Raw genomic sequence first — 13125 nt, 5'->3', positions numbered from 1 at the left:
TTCAAAAGGATGGTAGCATTTTTTCTTCTTGCAGAAAAGAAGGACCAATGTTGTAGATACTTGTTTACTTCCAGAAAAACTCTGGAAATTAGCTTCTACGGACATCATGCAATGTTCATTTTAATATTTCTACCAACCTTTGTATTATACACACTACAAACATTGATGGGGAGTCATTTTACCTCATCCCAACAAATATATTGAGTGAAAAATACATAAAATGGAGAACAGGTTCAAATTTACCTTTTAGAGGAGGATATAAAATTTTCTAGCCCAGAGACTTTATGAAGCTTATAACAATAGCAGGGAGATCCAGTGTTCAAAATATCTCTTCCTCAAGTTGTGAATTGCTTTCAGTAGGTTGCAGTCATTCAGAATTTCCCACTCTGTTACATCCCATTTTTGGCACTTGTCACAGTCAATTCCCTGCCTTATCATGACTTTTCACTTGTTCATCCCCAGACTTGGTATGTACAATCTACACCTTTTTGGCTATGCTTCATACACCAGACTGTAGTTCTCAAAATGTTTGGTTCTTGTGTTACAGGACTAACTTTGTCCAAAAAATGATGGGACATTCTTTTTGCCCAGTCAGTGTACATATGTCCAGATTTTCCCTGATCATTCTTTGGGCCCTGTCTCAAGTGAGAGTAGAGAAAAATCATGCAACATTGAAAAAAGTTTCAAAATCATGAACAAACATAGTAGCTAGTAAAGCAAGGTTGACCCACGAAACTAGTCCTGTGCATATCACGCCCGTCGAACCGTGTCAGAAAATTGTTATGTAATCTTCGGACTTCGAAACCGCGTCGCGTCAATATTGTGGTATTCCCTCGTACTCTTGACGTGTTTATAGGATTACAACAGTCCCTATCGCTATAAATTCAATTCGTGTTTCATTGGAAGTTGAACCTCGATGGAAGAAATGTTCGATCCTACAAGAAAACGCCCGTCATTGCAGTGCCGGAAATCCCTCAATACTTCAAGCTTCCCCTACCTTCCACGTCGAGCTCCTCCCTGCTTTTATCTCCAAGCGACCTTCAAGAATCACCATCTACCACGTTTCTGTCGCCTTTGGGCTCTCCCTTCAATGTCTTAATGTACGGATCAACCAGCCAACCTCGATTGAGGCAATCTCACCACAGCGACGAACAAAACATCACATACAAGTTTGAGCGAATGGAAGCGCTTCTGTGAGACTTTGAATTCGATTCTGTTGGAGAAATCTTGGAAGTCCTGTTCCACAATCCGAGTCGCATCTCTGGGGAATCCGATCCTCGAGGTTCTTTTCACGCGAAGGCCGTATCTCGATTTCTCTAAGGACGGAACAAGGTCAAGATGTCCGATATTATTGTCCTCATCTATACACATAAACACAGCGCACCCTCACCATCTTCACCACTTTATTCCGAGCGTCATGCCCCGTTCTCTCCTTCCGTCTCTCCTGCTCTCCTGCTGAAATATCTCATGCTCGTCCTTCCTTATTCTCATGGGCAACCAACCTTGTCGCTACACGCGTTCATCAGGAGATCGTATCGTGAGCCGTACCGTTCTTAACGCTTGGTTGTCGTCTGAAAATCTGCAAGAGATGAGGCTGTAGTCGTGTTAAGAAATAGAGTGAAGTAAACGCACAGCATTGCACCAATAATGACCCCCGACAAAAACCAAGTGATCGTAGTACCGATAAGCTGGAAACAACCGTAATCTTCTGCGTTACAAATTTCAAACGAGAGGTGTGGTACTAATGTGTTCGACATAAACAAACGCATGCGTGCGATTTCATCATGATCACTTACATAGATATGGCCATTGTAGTACTAGACGTCGCGGGGGGCGGCCATCCTTCTGATGACAACACTTGAAAGTGGGAGGCAAGTCCATTTTGGTATAAATTTCTTCACGATGGTGCGTATGGTCGCTACGCCGACTCTAGAGTCTAGAGTCGTGCCAGCGGGCTCCTGTGGTCATCTGCATAGGTCTGTAAGATTCAATCCAGTCAAAAAATGAAGTAAATCCGGTTACAAGAAGTGTAGTGCTCGAAAACCGTTGAATGTCGCGTCGACAATGAAGGAACTGGAGATATATTGACGCGACGAGCTCGGACCGCTGTTTCAAAGTCCGAAGATTACATAACAACTTTCTGACACGGTTCGGAGGGCGTGATATGAAACAGACCACATACACACGTGAACCGTACAACACATAAAAAATTCACTTGTATCGTGGTCTGTCTACGAGAGACTACCACGAAACTAGATAAACCCATATTTGATCCAAATCATGCTTACCCGTGGGTATGGATAAGTAATGGTGACACCCGTGTCCCTAGCTTGGAGGTTATGAGAGACTCTATATAATAATTAGGATAGGATTCTAGTAGTCCTCGCAAAAGCAAAACTTTGAACAGAAAACAAAAGCAGCGCAAGTTGAATGCCATTTGGATAACAGCCCACCAGTCTGAATCTACACATCTCTCATAATGCAGTGATTACCGAGCGCAACCACTCATTACTCTGGATGCGTGGCTGAAATTCTGCAACATATTTCTTGAGCTCCTCCAACTGAGCTTCTGGCGATAGGTCATCCGCCATAACAGTATCGTCTCCATCCTGGTCCAATGTTCGTGTCGATGAGGACCACGCTGCCAAAAGGTCTTCCATGATTTGGACTCCCTCTTCCGTGACCTTCTGTGAGATATCACTGGCCATCTCCTTGTTTTCTGCAAAACACTCCTTAACGTATGTTGCTAACAGAACTGAGAGGGATCTTACCACCGCTGAAATCTTCCAGCTCGTCGGCTTTCCTTTTTGCCAGCTATATGACAAAGGCAGATGAGAACAATATTCATCCTTGACATGAAGGTTACCCTACCTTGACAACGCTTTCTGGGAAATTAGCCAATTCCGCAACGTGGATACCAAAACTCTGATCAGAAATGCCTGCAGATCTTACATATATTGCAAGACGATACATCAACAACGGAAACATACCAGGTTCGACCTTGTACAGCAGTGTAATGGCTCGGTCCCGATAACTCTTTCCAGACATAGAGGCTTCGATATGCGCAACGACGTGCAAGTTCTTGACATGTGGAATTTGTTGATCTAACGCAGTCAGCTCATGAAAGTGAGTTGCGAAGAGACAGAAGGCGTGTATTTGTGATGCGATATGTCTGCAAATATAATCATCAGCATATCGGTGTTTGAGTTGGTCGCAATGAGTACTCTGAAATTGCCCATGCGAGTCCGAAACCATCATATGTTGACGTTCCTGCAAAAGTTAAGCTAGCATCGCAACAAGAGATACAGGGAACAAACCTCGCCCAAGCTCATCAATGATGATGAGAGAGTCTTTCGTCGCCGACTATTTCAAATGTTCAACCAATATGCGGTCACCAAACACAAAATACTCGCTTGAAGAATCGTAGCGGTCTCCAGCATTTCCGCCATGAAAGTTGAAACACCCTTGAGCTGACTGTCACCAGCACCAACCCTGCAAAGAATAGAGTCGAAGATGGGTACTTCTGCTTCTTCGCAGGGAACGAAACATCCCACTTGCGCCATCAGGGAAACCACGCCGACCTAGACAGAGGTAAGGCGTGCCAGCAGCGGAATAAACAGGTTACTCACCTGGCGAATATACGTCGACTTTCCCCCCATGTTCGGTCCCGCTTAGACGGAACTCAGAATGTCTACGCAGATATACGCCTAAAGTCCTTACTTATAATTTGGAACTCGCTAGAATCTAGTGCAATTTGGTCAGGGTCCAAAACTGTAGAAAAAAAAGACAACATACCCTTTATCATCTCGACGTCGTTGGCAATGAAATCAACCTCGTCTTGAACTTCTAAACAAGGATGCCTTGCTTGCTTCAGAATGAGATTGCCAGAGCCTTGAGAGTAATTAGACTTTGACTAATTGACAGAAGGTCATCAACGCAACCTTTTTCGACCACTCTGGGTTTGACGTAGGGCGTTGGGGCATTCACTGAGACGTGAGCGAGGCTATAACAATAATCATCAGTGAACAAGGCGGTCGTCTCTAATGGTTTATTTTGCCTGATGATGACATCCAGGTTGGCAATGATCACATCGACAGTTTCAAGAACAGGAGTGTAAGTTGCTAGATTTTTGTTGGGGTCAAACAACGAGACTGAGATTTTGAGACGTCAGATACCAGCAATGTTTATAACCTCTTTGACGAGACCACTCTGGGTGCGACTGTACGTTTGCGATAACTCCGCGAAGTCCTCCGCAAGTTGTTTGAGGGCTTTGGTCCTGAAAAAAACGCCACCTTTGTTCGTGTTGAGTTCCGTATATTTATCTGTGAGGTTTTTCGCATCCTGTGTAATTTAGTTCGACTTGATGGCGTTGAAACAAGCAAAGTATTCACAGCTTTTGTAACACGGAGACAATAGCCATTGACCGGGTGGTTTTGGAGTTGAAGTTTTTTGTCAAGGTCCAAGCCTAGATCTTTGCCAGCTTTGCGATGCTCGTTATCTAGTCCATCGCGCACCTAGATAACGAAAAAGACCCCATTTAGCAGAAAATAAGGTAGAAACGCCGATAACTTACATCTTTCAACTTCTCCGCAAGTTCCTGAAGCGTTGGATGGAAATCTGATTTTATCACGTAGTTGTGATTGTCAAGCTCGTCCAAATCAAGGGTTTGTTCCACCATTTCCGCATACTTGGACAGATTTGCTTCGCACTCCTACCAGTTTGTCAACGGTGACTTATTCTCTAGCTGATTCAAGATGGTCGGGCACCTTCAGAGGTTTCAAAAAGGTTTCGTCGACCAAAACTGAGTATTCGTCGTTTTCGGATTGAATGCCCCCGAGTGTTTCAATCATACCAGGCAACTACGTTGGAACTATCAATAGGAATGTACAACGTGGATGTGTAAGTGCGAACCTTCAGAACCATTTGGTAAACTCTGACTACGTCCTCAAGGGAAGCGGCGGACCTTTGAAAACGTTTGCTAAGGCGTTGAATGTCGGGCATCATTTTCAAATAATCATCCTGTATAGGAAACACAGGTGAGCCTTCTCACAAGAATCACATTGCTCCGTTCGAACCTGCAACGTCCTACGGCTGTTAGTATCCTCTACAAACGTCTCGACGAGATTTTGACGTTTATCTGAATTGTAATGAATAAAACCAATGAAGAAAACTCAAGAGGAATACGGACGGATCTCATGCAAGTTCACTAATGGCTGCTTTAACCAAACGCCAAGTAATCTCGCTCCCTGCGCCGTTTTGCACTTGTTCAAAAGACCAAAGAGGGTAGTGTTTCGAGTCGTGGTTCCCTGGGCGAAGTTAATACAAGAAGAAACGAGAGCATGAACAAACTAACAACATTCCCTGGCGCCTCGGTCAAGCTCAAAGCTCTGGTTGCACTTGCATCAAGCTTCATGTATTGAGACAGATCGTGAGTGAAAATCTTGTAGGCATCATGATTTGAGGGATCAGAAAGAAGAGACAAATAGGTGACCAGAGCCGAGAGCGCAGACGGCGCAAAGGGCAGCAACAATTGAGCTTATACACAAATGTCAGCAATTAGGAACAGCACAATGAGTCAAATAACATACGGATAGTCATGGAAACATCCGCAGAGGATGAGGCTAACGAATTTTTCAAAAGACGTGGCAGATCATCTGCAATATTTTTGGCAGTAAACTCGCCTGTGGACAATCACGTTGAGACAAGGCAGGCGGTGTTGATGCAACGACATACTCGGTTTGCGCTCTGTGATGACCACCCCACACCGATCTAATACCGATTTCAATTTATTCAAATCTACGTCGCGGTCCGTAGTTCCCGAGGCAGTCCCTGTTGGAATGACAGCTTCCTTGACTGAGAGTTGGATGACGAGGGACTGTTAAGGTTGTTGGTCAGACCCCAAACCCTTGTTCCAAGAAACTAAACCTCACTTCCAAGTTGGAAAAGAGATCATTATCCACGAAATCCGCAACACCTAACTGTCGGATGCTTGTGTCTGCAAAAGCGATGCCGATTGACTTCAGCTTCCCTTTCGCACCGGACGCGCCTGCTGGAGCACTGGCAAGCTTGACTGCCATAACTATCGGGGACGACAGTAGGTCCGAATTGACGAAGAGAAGATCCTCCACAGCTTGCAAATTTCCAGGAGAAGCCTATGATGCATGAAAGCTATATGTGAGCGCGACCTCTCAAAAACGTCAACATTCATCCACTGCTCACCTCCTTATCTAGACGGAATTTGGTTTGCTTTTTGCCTTGGCCTGGTTCTGGTACCCATATCTCGACTCGAAGTTGCTTTGTTGTCAGTGCTTCCCTGAGCAAAGTCTGCGCTACGGAAACCTTGAGGGCGACACTAGGCAATTTTCCGCCGCTACCGAGATATTTAATGACTGAATTTGTGTGAAATACATGTTGCGCGACAAAAGTGGCATCAGGCCCATAGGCTGAGTAGAATTCATCGCTTCCTGTTCGGTGGAAAAGTCGAAGAGTTCCTGTTTCTGGTGATTTCTTCGGTAGCTTGTTGAAGAAGGGGATAAAAGCTATGTCGGTCGTTTGATCTATTCTGCGTTTAGGCCCAGACAGTTCACCGATGACAATAAATCCATTTACCGTCGCGGTCCGCGTCCTTCTCTTTACCGTACATTGGGGATGTGCAGCGCGAACACCGTGACAAGACGCGTTTAAGTAGGCGCGTTTATGCGTGACAGTAACTGTCACCAAGTCCGAAAGTTCCCAAGTACCAGGCAACTATCAGGTTCCAACATTCCCAAGATATGCATTGCTCAGCCCAGGCTCAGCGCTCAGTCTTTGCATGATACTCCCCGCACTACTCTCGCTGATTTCATATCCGCCCTTTGCAAAAATCCTTCGATTCTCAACGAATTTTTGACCAGGGAGTCGGGGTTAGAACCAAGTTAAAACAACCATCCGAATACTCTGCAAGGAACTGAAGTTGGTTGGCTTCACGACGAAACTTCTTTCCAACAAAAGCCGGAAATCTGGAGGTTGAAGATGCTGCGAAGTTGGCAATATAAAGACTGTCTTCTCTGACGTTCCTGAAGAAAACTCCCGCCTACTTCGGTTATGTTATCAAGCACTTACATACTTGAATGATCATGTTTCCCAAGACTGGGATATTAGGAACGACACCTCTCTGGCCTCAGATCAGTGAGTAGTTTCAATTATTACATCGGCTTTTTAATGAAAACGATTAGTGTACTAGCCTCCGCTGGTTAACGAAAAGGACGAATCAACTACCCTCACTGCAATTGAAACCGAAGAAGCCTGACTTCGAATTTCCTAATCGCAAAGTACGATTTGCGGTGGCCAGGCTGTGGCGGTGCTATTATGTGTATTAGCACCCACACCTACCCAAGACCACCCTACAAAACGCACGTCAAGCACGCTTCATGTCAAACAACCCCAAGCATCGCTCTGGGGCGATGCGGTCTTCATGCTCCAGCTTTGACACTTCGTCTTTGCCTTCCCCCTCCTGACATTTCATTGGCATGTCCTCTGGCATCGCAGGGAAAGCCCAAGTGTCCGACTCTTATGATTCCAAGGCGACTGCTGTATCCGTCCCCACCGACGAGATGGGACTTAAAATAGCTGAATTTCGAGCTCATCGTCGTAACAGCAACCCAGTGCATGCAGCGCCAATTTCCCTTTCTAATTTCTACCATCCAGTGAGTGCAGTTATCGATCACACTTCGGCAAAAAACCTTCTGTGGGTGTCCGGACTCTAACTTCTTTTGCCAACAGGTCGACCCGCCAACTCAATCAAAGGCATTTGGGGATGAAACATTGGCTACTCCTACGCAAAGGCTTCTGGAGGATGAGGTTGACCATGTTCAATATGCAACATACCGCGATGGGCCAACCAATAGTATGTTACCTACCTTCTTCCTACATCGTTTGGACCATTGAAAACTTTTTAGAGTCCATTATGTATCCGAGCAACGTTGAATCCTCAGACAAGGGATGGATTCCAATACCTTTGCGAAATTGGTTTTGGATCCCGTTAGTTCTGTTTCTGGTTGCTGGAGCGGGTGGCTTAGAGACCGCCTTATATTTCAGCAAGAAAGAACAAGGTGGATCTCCTTTTTTACTTCGCCACTCTTGACTAATGATTTTCAGGATGGCCTGCGAGAGAAAACGAGGCTCAATCAGTATCTCACTATATATATGTGAGTCTGCACTGACTTCAACTACTTTGAACGCTGATATTCTTTTAGATTTTCCCTCCAGTTGCAATAGCAGCTATCGTATATACTTCATCCAATCCACCTTCTTCCTATTCATGAACATCTTTTATCACAGGTTGCAGCCATGTGGACATGGACTGACATCGAAATCAAGAAGATGCAGGTCTGTTGAACATCAAGAATGCCCCATATCTACCTGATTCTCCTCCTTCATTACGAAGCCCTACGTCGATCTCGTACATGGCGATTCACCCCCTCATCGCAGTCTCTTGTTGGACTACACACGAACCAAGTAGGCGTGTCAGCTTTCACCGTGATGAACGACGAAAAAACTCACATTTTCCTAGCAACTTTGTCGTTTGGACCCGAGCAACTGCAAACAGACACTACCTGGTTGCACTTGCTACCCTGATGGTCATATTGACGCTGAGCTTTCAGCCACTTGCAGCAGCATTGCTGACTGTGACGGACACCTGGTATCAAGCACCAGGTGAATTCTTATCCACAAACAATCATCGAAGAGATTTGTATTTATGTTGATAAACCAGATGTGGTGGTGAAGAATATGGCTGCGCTTGGACTCAATCAGAACACGCAATTTAATGATTTGTCATGTGAGCTCTCCCTGTCATGGATGCAGGAAACAGCCTGATATTTCCTCAGCATTCCTAGCAGCAGCGGGTTATGCTGGTGCTACGGTCATGTACGGTTTAGGGCGCCCAGCCTTTAGCAACGGGCCCTATACCATTGCCCCCTTTGAGGTACAACCCAGCGTGATCTTTCAAGTGTTGAACTTAATGTGGCACCCAGTTGCCAACCGCTATCGCACGGAATGGGACAGTGTTTGCAAATACGACAGCAGTCAAAACCGATCCGGGTTGCCAGGCTGTCTCAGTCCAAATGACGAATGTATTGCCCGGTCGATGGTCCAACGCTGTTTCATACAACGGCTGTTCAATTACCTGGATCGTGACTAATAATTCTACTGTGCTGTTTGGTGGGTTGCAGTCTCTGGTAGTCAGTCCCGATGATCAATGCTATACACTGCTTTTTATAGGTGCTGATATACCGGCCTGTGCTACTAATCCTCCGATCCAGTTCAGCCCCATCATCTTCTGGATCTTCACGTAAGAGATCATCTCATCCTTCTCCCAATCCCTTCTCCCAAGCGATGACCTTCATCTACATCCTAGATACCAACCCACCGTTCAAGCATCCGCAACCTTATGTTTCCCGACATTCTCCCTCTGGGAAGTCAATGTCAACGTGGATCTGGCCACGAAAAATCTTACGAAAGTCACAGAGTTGCGTCCTTTCAACCAAGATCATTCTCCTTTTTCCTCTTTGTCCGCAAATCTCACTGGTCCTCCACTCAACGGACGTGCATACAATGGAGTCAGGTTCAACCTTACTGCGCCAAACCAATACGTGCTAGCCAGACAAGCTGCCATACAATTACAGCTACCCGCAGCCATCTATCAAGCTGCCTTGTCAAATCAGATTGGCTTACTAGAAAGCCTCGCCAGCGGTGTATTCTCGCAATTGTCAAGCCAAGTCTACGTGTGTTTTGTCTTTTTGCTCATTCAACTTCATACTTATTAGAGCCATCATAGGGGACTTATTTAGCTCTTGTCGCAAGAGAAGTTTACTTTTTGCCTTCTGTTGAGCCAATTACAGTAGTCGTCAAGACTTTTAGAAAACGTTTATTCCTTAAGTCAGTCACACACACTCTTCCGCTAACTCTCCCTTTCTCTTTGCTGACCTTCTTCAGCGGCACTGCCGTCCACCTGCTGGCCACTGCCATGCTTTCCTTGGCCTTTTTTGGTACCATCGTTCATCTCTTCCATCGCAAAGATCGCCGAGATTTACGACTCAACCATGAGCCTGGCACCATTGCTTCCGCCGTGTCCATTGGGGCCCAAACACAAGTAGGCAATGTTCTCGCAGGACGACAAGATGAAAGAGATATTTCGGAAGCGCTGAAAAACAAAAGGTTCAGAATCAACCCCGGAACTATGAAAATCGTCATGGAAGGGGAGGAGGGCTATGAACTCGCTAAGAGTCCAGGGTTTTGGCAAAAGGGATAATCAAAGCAGTAAGCTCTCCTTGCAGCTTTATGACTATCGCCACATACCCCTAGATGCATACATACTTACATTGGAACTCTTCACTACTGTATATTTTTCAAAGGACCCACCCACACCTATGTAGCTACACGTTCAATTTCAATCGTGGATACATCACCGTCCATGTATCACCCCCCCCTCACTTGCCCCAAGAAGGTTGAGATATTGAATGGCAATGAGGCGTTGTAATCGTTGCTGCCAAGCCCGTGCATGCATCATGAAAGAGATTGGGGAAGGGATCCCACACCAGCAAAATGATACTGTGTAATGGGAGTAACTAAAATTTGAATATCAAGGAGGCCACGAAGCGGGGCGCGACAGGTTACCAGACGGCTGCGATGGAAGCCGTGAAGTACGCGCCGAGTCACCGTTAAGCAGCCGTTGAAGTAGTGCAGTTCCTCTTATGCTCACTCCAATGCGCCTTCTGGCAGCCAGAATCACAATATCTAAAACCAAACCATCATCAGTAACAAAACACCATATTCAGCGCAACAGACAGACTCGCCTCGTCTTTGAGCACCTGCTGCCTGTTGTGACAAGAAATCATTTATCAGCACGAAAAAGAAATAGATATGACGTACATTTTCTTAACGCAGCAGAGGGATTGCCGCACCACGAGCAGCGATACAAAGCCACCGAAGAATCAGTGATCTTGGGATGCACGCAATGCGTTTCTTGTTCTTCCCCATTCGTCCCGTCCATAGACACCCCGTCCAACCACGCGGCCAAGTCGTCTTCCAGTTTTCCTGGAGAAAGGACGGGCTTCTCGACCTCAACCTCATTCCTAGATATGATGTCGGAAAATCCCTCCATGGCTTTGGGGAAAAGTTCAACCACAGATTGTTGGGCAAGTCTGAGGTTTGTCTTGGGCGGGGGAACGCCGATAAAGATGCTGAATTCGTCCGCGATTTCGAGCCGTTTGAGTGCACCCTGAGGTTCAATGTCAATCAATTGCGAGTTAAGCTGTCATGGGTTAGCACACATACCCGCATTTCACTCAAGTCAGGACTCAAATGCTCCTTGATCGTAATCGTCAACAGGATATTCCAATATGAGACATTCTTCATATGTCTGTTGTCCGGTGGTGCTTGCTCGACGTAAGTCTTCGAGTCTTCCAATGCGCTCATCAAGAACGCGATGCCTTCTTCCCATTTGTGATCCCCAGATTGAGGCGAATCCTGAAGAAGGCGGATCCCCATATCACCTGCGTGCTCCACAGCCCGTTGCATCAACTGAAATCTGACGAATGGCGTTATATCCTTGCATTTGAGACCTTTTTTCGCCGCACGAAGTCCCTGGACGTTATCCGCAGATAAGGTAATGGCATAGTAAAAGTAAGCTCCGTTTGGGTTGCGCAGGAGGGCCTTCTTTGCAAGCTCAACAGCATCAGGTAGGCGTTGTTTCATGATCCTGTATTTGATATCCAAGATGTCGGCCAGATCCTCCTCGTTCGGCCGCTTCCTCCCGCGGATTGCTTTGGCGCAGTGGGGCAGAGATTCGGCGTACATGGTAAAGGGCAACCCAACATCGGCAGTCTCGTATTTCCCCGTGCGTTCGTCCAGGTATTGGAACATGCCATCTGCGATGGAAAATTCGGTGCGCAAAATGAATTCGGCAAGCTTCAAACCAAGTTTGTACAGGTCTTTGTTCTGTGCACAAGCCACCATTGCTTTCTGAAAGTCGGTCGAAGTTTTCAAGGTGAGATAAATATCACAATCGGTCGGACCGTACGCCATCAAGACATCGTTAAGGTGGTCTGGAAACCCTCGCTGAATTGCACCGATAAATTTGTTGGGGTCAAGGCCGCGCTGGTCATCCTCCGCTTCGTGTCTGTGAAGCCGAATTAACCCGCCAAGACACGTGCAACGTATCACCCAGTCCTTGCTGCGTAGCCCAGCTACGAGAAGGTTGACGGCTGGTGGGTATGCTTTGTAGGCAGCCGTAGCGTGCAGGGTACCCATCGCGAAAAGCTCGATGGCATGATCAAGAGTGTAGGACGTTGACGCAGGTCTCTTTACGGCCTTGAGGACCTCTTGAAGAATAGTAGGCATGTCGAGCGAGGAGAGAACCTTGGGATTGGCTGGGGCAGCGCCTCCTTCACAGACTGCCACAACGGAGTGGGCAAGAGTAGTTACGGATAGCTCAGCGACTTTGTCGTCTTCAGGGTGTTCTTGCATGAGCTTGGTCAAGACATTCGCATGTTTGGCGATCTCGATGCGAATGTGGGCACCTCCGTGGTGTGTGATAGTTCCGAGAGCACGTAAGGCTAGATGGCGCGTTGACTGGATGCCAATCAAAGGCATTAATTTGTCGAGTAATCCTATTCGTGTGCTCATCAAAAGGCATGGCATTCCTAAGTTTTGAGAGACTTACCTCTTTCAAAAAGTTTATTCCTCAAGATGGAGTCCACAGACATCTTAGCGTAGATGCCCACGATGCCTCCCCTGATCCGTTCATTGTTCGCATTCCTTTGGTAAACCTTGTCGATGCGTCTGTAGATGGAATCAAAGTTGGCATGAACTTTTTTGAGACCACTACGAGTGGAAAGGTCTTCACACAATCTGTCAGCTCATTTTCACGATATAATCTTTTCTTGAAAATTTACCGGGGATGTCGAGAGTGTCACAAAGAATGGTGACGATCATACTCCAGCCTTCAGCATTATCGATATCGCCAAGAAAGACATCCGGCACAACAAGCGAATTAGATGAGCTGGCAGGAGTTTGAGCTGGACCTTTTGGCTTGCTCTTGGTTTTGCGACCACCAGGACCAGGCATTGTCACTACGTAGGAGTG

The 13125-nt window shown here is 46.3% G+C and overlaps 4 protein-coding genes across 4 annotated transcripts; 1 reads left to right on the top strand and 3 right to left on the bottom strand.

Annotated features, from left to right (window-relative positions):
* Positions 1-1286: 1286 nt before the first annotated feature.
* Positions 1287-2056, bottom strand: LACBIDRAFT_304435 (uncharacterized protein). Its single transcript, XM_001884731.1, has 4 exons — positions 2023-2056; positions 1797-1968; positions 1633-1741; positions 1287-1579 (listed from the first exon to the last, which is right to left on the bottom strand). Exons 2-4 carry the CDS (start codon positions 1879-1881, stop codon positions 1510-1512), a joined length of 264 nt encoding a protein of 87 aa, XP_001884766.1. The 5' UTR covers positions 1882-1968; positions 2023-2056; the 3' UTR covers positions 1287-1509.
* Positions 2057-2474: 418 nt separating this feature from the next.
* LACBIDRAFT_252536 (uncharacterized protein) lies at positions 2475-6537 on the bottom strand (the record flags this gene model as incomplete). The annotated part of the gene is made up of 23 exons (XM_001884730.1): positions 2475-2719; positions 2772-2814; positions 2872-2939; positions 2991-3172; positions 3225-3270; positions 3318-3350; positions 3401-3581; positions 3630-3670; positions 3721-3744; positions 3796-3907; positions 3952-4121; positions 4176-4341; positions 4392-4498; positions 4570-4711; positions 4767-4859; positions 4912-5019; positions 5076-5137; positions 5189-5306; positions 5354-5535; positions 5589-5681; positions 5734-5875; positions 5931-6152; positions 6220-6537. Coding segments are annotated over 23 exons (2898 nt in total), but the record flags the coding sequence as incomplete, so codon positions are not given.
* Positions 6538-7508: 971 nt separating this feature from the next.
* Positions 7509-10291, top strand: LACBIDRAFT_330538 (uncharacterized protein; the record flags this gene model as incomplete). The annotated part of the gene is made up of 12 exons (XM_001884808.1): positions 7509-7685; positions 7762-7885; positions 7938-8090; positions 8137-8186; positions 8320-8367; positions 8552-8694; positions 8845-8965; positions 9015-9201; positions 9262-9331; positions 9398-9764; positions 9818-9918; positions 9976-10291. 12 exons carry the CDS (start codon positions 7509-7511, stop codon positions 10289-10291), a joined length of 1857 nt encoding a protein of 618 aa, XP_001884843.1.
* A 153-nt stretch (positions 10292-10444) lies between these two features.
* Positions 10445-13107, bottom strand: LACBIDRAFT_304431 (uncharacterized protein; the record flags this gene model as incomplete). Its single annotated transcript, XM_001884729.1, has 7 exons — positions 10445-10590; positions 10742-10776; positions 10836-10857; positions 10912-11260; positions 11317-12650; positions 12704-12880; positions 12936-13107. The coding sequence occupies 7 exons, from the start codon at positions 13105-13107 to the stop codon at positions 10445-10447; spliced, it is 2235 nt and encodes a 744-aa protein (XP_001884764.1).
* Between the last annotated feature and the right edge of the window lie 18 nt (positions 13108-13125).

Source organism: Laccaria bicolor, genomic scaffold, assembly GCF_000143565.1.
Source record: "Laccaria bicolor S238N-H82 LACBIscaffold_27 genomic scaffold, whole genome shotgun sequence".
Taxonomy (NCBI): Eukaryota; Fungi; Basidiomycota; class Agaricomycetes; order Agaricales; family Hydnangiaceae; genus Laccaria; species Laccaria bicolor.
This window is presented reverse-complemented; position numbering and strand designations above follow the sequence as displayed.